This window comes from Olea europaea, unplaced genomic scaffold (assembly GCF_002742605.1).
Source record: "Olea europaea var. sylvestris unplaced genomic scaffold, O_europaea_v1 scaffold1290, whole genome shotgun sequence".
Lineage (NCBI taxonomy): Eukaryota > Viridiplantae > Streptophyta > Magnoliopsida > Lamiales > Oleaceae > Olea > Olea europaea.
The window spans coordinates 100,660-108,286 of NW_019230360.1; the positions used below are offsets into that span (position 1 = coordinate 100,660).

At 36.0% G+C, this 7,627-nt stretch overlaps 1 protein-coding gene across 3 annotated transcripts; it reads right to left on the minus strand.

Annotated features, from left to right (window-relative positions):
• Positions 1-1,056: 1,056 nt before the first annotated feature.
• On the minus strand, positions 1,057-3,285 carry LOC111374786 (cyclin-D3-1-like). 3 transcript variants are annotated; one of them, XM_022997522.1, is made up of 5 exons: positions 2,491-3,279; positions 2,305-2,403; positions 1,818-2,019; positions 1,590-1,720; positions 1,057-1,466 (listed from the first exon to the last, which is right to left on the minus strand). In XM_022997522.1, the coding sequence occupies exons 1-5, from the start codon at positions 2,803-2,805 to the stop codon at positions 1,248-1,250; spliced, it is 966 nt and encodes a 321-aa protein (XP_022853290.1). In that variant the 5' UTR covers positions 2,806-3,279; the 3' UTR covers positions 1,057-1,247. The 3 variants fall into 3 exon arrangements, with proteins under 3 accessions (XP_022853290.1, XP_022853289.1, XP_022853291.1); XM_022997521.1 differs by having other exon boundaries at positions 2,305-3,279; XM_022997523.1 differs by having other exon boundaries at positions 1,311-1,492; positions 2,305-3,285.
• Between the last annotated feature and the right edge of the window lie 4,342 nt (positions 3,286-7,627).

Genomic DNA, 7,627 nt, shown 5'->3' on the forward strand with positions numbered 1-7,627 from the left:
GGACAACTGTTTATGCTAATTGCCACAGGCGGAAAATCTTTTCCTGCCATTGAAGTAGATGATAATTTAAATGAATATAATTGTCCACCCTCTAACAACTTGAGCTTTTTGATGAGGTGGTACAACATTGTACCAAAACAGATAAATGTCCTGAATTCATATCTCGCCATCCTGTTTACAGAGCTTGTGCATGTATCCTGCCTTCTCGTGATAGGTGTGAAAAAGATGGTTTAAAAAATTAATTTTTTTGCAGCCAAAACAACCTAAGCTTTTATACGAGGTGATTCAATTGTCAAGATATATCTTTACATTTGAATTCAATAAACCAGTTAACAAGCACATAGCAGATTGCCAAACTGTCCTGCATTCACAAACTCCTTAATACATCCATACCTCCTTTGAATTGAAGACTTGAGATACTCCGTATTCTCTATGATTTTTCATAATAAACCTAGTTTCCATTTATCACTTGTTATGGTTTTTTTACCTTTTTAATTAGGAGTTCCTCTTTCAACATGCCCGGAATGAGCAAAAGGATCGGGGACCTTCAACCTTTCCATACAGCATGCAGAAAACCGCGATTAACTTAAGATGGACCATTACTAGCCATGCTTAGTAACTTCCAAGAAGCATTCTTCACTAAACACATATAATAAAATACAGTGAAAGAGTCCCCAATCTTATCCTTGAATCTTGACATATTAATCCTAGCAAAAACCGGCTTTCATAGCCTTGTCTTTAGGGGTTTATGAGAGATTGAGTGGTGGATCCAAGAAAAATTTATAAGATTGTACCTAAACCAAAGCCTGGTGGTATAGACTGAATTAAGAGAGCAGGGATTAAATCCAAGACCAAGAAAGCGGGCTATACTGATGCCCGAGGTTTAGCTTAACCTCATTTAGTATAAGCTCAAGAAAAAAGAGGGCTCTAACCACGTGATCAATCCATAGGTATAAGTATTATTTGAGGTATAACATGCAGGATGCATTATATTCTCCAGATAACATGAATATCTAATTGATAATAATCATCACGTGAACATAACTAAAAGGAAAATAACTCCAAAAACCATCTTTCCATTCTTAATCTCCCCCATGAATCACAAAGTTAAGAGCAACTGTTCAAAAAATTTCCGATCATCACATGGATTTGGCCAGAAACAATGCAATATAATATGTCACAAAATTTAATTGAATTGTAATAGTAAAACACATAGCGGATAATGAAGAGAACACTACTACCCACACCTAAAGACACACTCTGCTTCTCTTAAATATAGGTTCCAGTGAAGATGAAATAGATGACCCTACCGCCCACGAATCATTAGAGCTATCAGAGCAAAAATATGCATCGACAATGCCTTTTGGACTGCTTATGGTAGATTTGTGTTTGCGCTTTTGGCAAGGTCTGTGGCCATGATCTTCCAATACCTCCAGGATTAGTTTATCACAATCATCAATTCTTTCCTGTTATAATTCATACAAGAATTTACCTATCAAAAAAAATAATTCATACAAGAATTTATGAAACTAAAACACAAACTGGAAATCTTCAGAATTATGTATGGACTCAAAAAGTAAAAAGCTAACCTTGCTGATTCTTAGCACACTCATAAGCTGATTTTGGTATTCCATTGCATTACATGGTTCTATTTCTCGAATCACATATATCATTGTTGCACCAGCTATAACAGATGGAAGATAATGCACAAGCCTAGGATCTGTATTCGGCGGACGAAGTTGACAAATATATAAACGAACATATTTAAAATGATATATAATTCATAACAGCAGTATCAAAATAACTGATCTACATACCGATTATAATAGAGAGAATCAGGCTCTCACACCTTGTCAAAAACTCCCAGTGAAGGTTAGTCATCAATTCAAATCTCCTTGCAATGTGATCACAGAACGAAATTGGAGTCACAGGATTCATATTCCACCGGAGAGTAGATAACACCAGAAGCTCCATATTCTGAATAGTCTTTGAATCGAACACATATTTTGATTCTTCCACCTAGATAACACCAAAGCAAAATCCAAATCATTAACCAAACAAAAGATTCAAAAAACAACTTCTGATTCCGATGTTGCTCATGAAAGGCCTGTATTGTAGGTTTTTAAGAACATTATGCAATCAATCCTTACAGTTTTAACAGTATACTCAACCGAACATGTTTATTACAGTGATCTTTACCACGGAGTTTCTAACATAAAAAGAACCACACAATGCATTTTCGCAAACAATTACAATGCGAAAGTATAAACAGAAAAATGAAGAAATGTCAATAAAGCAACATACTTGAAGGTCTAACAGAAGAGGCACTTGAGTTTCCTCCACCTTAGCAGCTATAGAAAGACAAGCTACGGCAGCCAATTGACTCATCCATGGCTTCTCTTTCTGAAAAGAAGAGCTTGTAACAAACCTATCATAATAATTCACAGCTAAAACAGCAGTATTCGCATTGAATCCATAGTGGGCAATCACCTTCGCGATCCACTTAACAGCTTCTTTCCTCATTATTTTCAGTGACCCATCAGATTTTATTCCATCAATACTCAAATGGGCCTGTGTTTTCTCCCTAGACAAGAGTCTCACAAGCTCATCATTTTCCCAAAACAGGTCATGCTCAAACAGAAAAGCCAAGGGCTTTTTAGAAATTTCATCAAAATCTCCAATTTCTGAATTGTTGAACCCAAACCCACCTCCCAAATCTTCATTAAAACATTCTTCCTCACAGAAAAGGGCATCAAAAGCAGGATTCTGGACACGTGATTCTTGATCTTGAGAAAAGGAAATCATCTTGCCCTTCTGAGAAGAAGACACTAATAAAATCTCTGTTAATGCTTATCAGTTTATGCATCTTTGGCAAAGTACATATTTTCTTCCATTTTTCATTTTTTTCCCCTCTCCCACTCTGCTGAACTGGGAAGCGAGAAACGAGAGTGGGCTGCGCCGCTGCGGCGTGGGGATTAAATACAGTAAATAATGTATACGGTATCACAATATACAGGCTGGTTTGTCTTAATATCAGTTTTTGGTGGAAAAAAATGGTAAATGCAAAATTCATAAGTTTAGGATTTTAAGGTTAAAGCAATGATTGTAATAAAATCTCATCGATATTCTGAAGATTAGGTGAAATTTTTGTTTTTTTAATCAAAAAACATCGATTGAGTTTGATATCTCCACAACCAAGAAATAGTGCATTAACCTACACATAAACACGCTTGAGAGCCCACAAAAAAATCACAAGAAAACTACAAATGAAAAATAAAAACCACGTCTTCAGAACTTAGAATGAGTCCTTACAACCTTTGAATTGTTGTTATATTTAATCGGTTGTGTATGGAGTGAAATCGGACTCTCATATACCTTATTTGTGTTTTAGACACTGGATTCACACTTACCGTATTTAACAATTGCTTATCATATTTGGCAGTACAACTCACCGTATTTGACAGTGCAACTCATCATATTTGACAATGCAACTCACTGTATATGACAACTTACTGTATTTGCAGGCGAAGCTCACCGTATTTGTACAAAAATTTTGCACAAATTATTTTTATTCATACACTAACTAAAATAATACAAATTTTTTCACTTACAAATAGAAATACCGTACATATGAAATCTATTTTTCACACATATAACGAATTAGAAAAAAAAACAGTTTATTTAATTTATCCATTTTTAACATAAATTTCAAGTATGTTGCAAATTAGATAAATAAATCTGTAAAACTGCAAATTAAATAAACAGCAGATATAATTTCAACTTGAGGCCTGTGTAAACACAGTTTCCTTAAAACAAATTCACCCCCTCACCGCAATGCTAGAGGTTTAGTTCGAGCGCCTATCTCCCAGGATACAACGATAACCAGCAAAATTCGAGCACCATGATTCCACTCCGACGAACTAGGCAAGTGTTTGAACAATATCACCTTACTGATCGGAATGAGACGGAACAAAACAGAAAACAGGCTGGAATTTTGCAGACAAAAATTTCAATGTTTGAACAGTTGGAGATTAAGTGAATTATATAGACTGAATCTGACCCTCAGTTTTCTGCATTAACTATTGCAGTCTTTGGAGTAACATTTCGATTTCGACCATTGGAGTTTTAGAAGTTTCAGACACTCAAAAGTCATTTGAAAAAACCACAAAAAAATTGCAAAACGCAGACAATCCAAATTGGCCAGTTTTTGCTCCGTTCGATCTGACATTCGTGTGCAGGTCGCGCCCACACCCAAGTTCAAGGTCCAAAGGCTATTTCTGTCCATGATTTGCACCCCCCTGCGCGTGCACGTGGAGAGAGCCTCTATACTACACATGATTACACCATTCCAATGCATAGCTATATATAAAGTGGTTTTGGTTTCCATGTTTTTCCTATGTGGGACAAAGTTTTCCCACCAACATAGATCATTTCCAATGGTCCACTTTAGACTCCAATTTCTCATTCACCCGAACTTCATTTTTGGCAAATAAATACATGACTTCGATGTTCTCGCGGAGGAGAACACATATCAACTTAAATATTTCAAATTGGACCAATGGGTCCCACCAAAAATTGTGTTAAAAGTGAGTCAATTCACTCATTTTTCTAACAATCCCCCACATAAATGAAAATTGGGAGAGACCCGAAACGTGAGACATAAGTCTGGTGATAAAGTTCAACGGTTGAAGCCTGTATAGGATAGGTAGGTATTACCCTTTGAACCTTCTCTTGTGAAAGCATATTTACTTTACTGGCTGACCAGTAGACGTGTTGTCTTTGAACTGTTCTGCCGTTTGTGTAAATGATAATATACTTCACACAGGATTCTTCCTAACACCTTTCAGTTCTCATTATTATGCTCGTTTTGGCCATGAACATATGCCTGGTTCTGTGGAAGATTCTAAGAATTGAGCCCCACACAATTCTCTTAGAAGCGGCCTCACTTCTTTCTCACATAGGTGATTTTTTATTACAAGTAACCCGCATTACTTGGCACAATTTTCGACGCATAAGAATCATTAAAAGCTTATTGCTTAACCTTCATCCTTACGGGTATCACTGTTATATCATAGGAATGGATAAGATGTGATATCTCCACAGTGATTTTATCAAGTATTTACAGTTAGGTTGTCCCTTTGAACCTAGATCTTGGGATCTGCAGCCAACTAAGTTGGGTTTCCTTTGTAATAACTTATTCTTTCAAGGGCTTGAGTCCCATTCCTTTCGATAGTTTCCCAACTAACTCTCTATTTAACCCTTTGGTTAGCGGATCCGCAATGTTATCCTTTGACCTAACATAGTCAATTGTGAAAACTTCAGTTGAGAGTAGTTGTCTAATGGTATTGTGTCTACGACGTATATGTCTAGACTTATCATTGTACATGTTACTCTGTGCCCTTCCTATTGCTGATTGACTATCACAATATATGCAAATTGCAAGCACAGGTTTGGACTATCTTGGAATATCCTCTAAGAAGTTGCGCAACCACTCGACCTCTTCACCACATTTATCTAGGGCTATAAACTCAGATTCCATTGTAGATCTGGCTATAACTGTTTGTTTAGAGGATTTTCATGAGATGGCAGCACCTCCCAAAGTGAACACATATCCACTGGTGGATTTTGAGTCTTTTATATTAGATATACAATTAGCATCACTGTATCCTTCAATGACCGCTGGATGTCTGGTGTAGTGTATTCCATAGTCACGAGTATATCTTAAGTACCTCAGTACTCTTATTATACCTTTCTAATGATCATTTCCTGGATTACTCGTATATCTACTTAATTTACTGACTGTGTAGGCTATGTCTGATATTGTACAACTCATTAAGTACATTAGACTTCCAATAACTCTCGAGTATTCTACTTGAGAGACACTTTCACCTTTGTTTTTAGAAAGATGTTGACTCATATCTATAGATGTTCAAGTCAAGCCAGTATCATCCTTGTTGAATTTTTCCAAAATTTTGTCCACATAATGTGACTGGCTTAGAACAAGCTCATCTGATATTCTTGAGATTTGGACTCCAAGTATAACATCAGCTAAACACGTCTTTCATATCAAATCTCGAATTTAATATATTTTTAGTGGATTCAATCATCTTATTGTTACTTCCAACAATAAGTATGTCGTCAACGTAAAAACATAAAATGACATAGCTATCTTTAGTGTCTTTGACGTAAAAACATTTGTCACATTCATTAATTTTAAATCCACTCTCTATCAAGACATTGTCAAATTTTTCATGCCACTGTTTTGATGTTTGTTTCAAACCATATAGTGACTTCACCAGTTTATAGACTTTCTTTTCCTGTCCTGGTGACGAAAATCGCTTGGGTTGTTCCATATAAATTTCTTCTTCTAAATCTCCATTTAGAAAAGCCGTTTTAACATCCATTTGATGTACTTCTAGATTTCGCAAAGCAGCAATCGCAAGTATCACCCTAATAAATGTTATTATCGTTATTGGAGAATACGTATCAAAGTAATCAAGGCCTTCCCTTTGTTTGTAACATTTTATTACTAATCTGACATTGTACTTTTCGATAGTTCCATCTGCTTTCATTTTTCTTTTGAAAATCCATTTGTAGCCTAGTGGTTTGCATCCAGGAGGAAGATTCACTAACTCCCATGTATGATTTTGCAGTATGAAATCTATTTCACCTTTAATGGCATCTTTCCATTGAGGTCCTTCCGAGGAATTCACAGCTTCTTGATAGTTTTGAGGTTCACTTTCTAGCATATAAGTCAGAAAATCAGGACCATAAGACTTTTCTGTCATTTCCCGTTTGCTGCGTCTAACCTCTGTCTCCTGTTCTAATTCTTCGTCCTGACTATTTTCAATCATTGTCTCATATGTTCATTTAGAGGAGCTGGCTTCCTCTTTGAACTTGTATGAAAATACTTTTTCAAAGAATGAAGCATTCCTCAATTTCATTATCGTGTTTTTATGTATGTCTGGAATTTTTGAATCATACACAAGGAATCGATAAGCACTACTATTACGTGCATAGCCAATGAAGACGCAGTCTATAGTTTTCGGGCCTATTCTTACCTTCTTTGGTGTTGGAACAGCCACTTTTGCAAGACACCCCCACACTCGCAAGTGTTTATAGCTAGACATTCTTCATTTCCATAACTCATAAGGGGTCTCTCCCGATTTCTTTTGGGGCACCTTATTTAAAAGGTAATTTGCTGATAACACAGCTTCTCCCCTCATGTTTTGAGGTAATCCAAAACTTATTAGCATTGCATTCATCATTTCTTTTAAGGTACGATTTTTTCGTTTAGCTACACCATTTTTTTGCGGTGAATAAGGTACGTTAGTTTCATGTATGATTCCGTATTGTGTACAGAAATCAGCAAACGGTGCTCCATACTCACCACTTCGATCACTCCGTAGTATCTTAAGTTTCTTATTAAGTTGAGTTTCAACTTCATTCTTATAAAGAACAAATTTCTCTATAACTTCATCCTTGCTTATAAGCAGATACAAATAATAGTTTTTTGTGCCATCGTCGACAAAAATAATAAAATACTTGTTGTCACCTCTTGTTTGTACAAGTTTTAAGTCACAAACGTCACTGTGAATTAAATCAAGTGGTTCTGTATTCCGTTCAA

Excerpts from the sequence above, each read along its gene's own strand:
- LOC111374786 (XM_022997521.1), bottom strand. The coding sequence starts at position 2,805 with ATGATTTCCTTTTCTCAAGATCAAGAATCACGTGTCCAGAATCCTGCT. Across the intron at positions 2,020-2,304 it reads CTCTTCTGTTAGACCTTCAA|GTGGAAGAATCAAAATATGT; the intron begins GTATGTTGCTTT and ends GGTGTTATCTAG. Across the intron at positions 1,467-1,589 it reads GTGTGCTAAGAATCAGCAAG|GAAAGAATTGATGATTGTGA; the intron begins GTTAGCTTTTTA and ends GAATTATAACAG.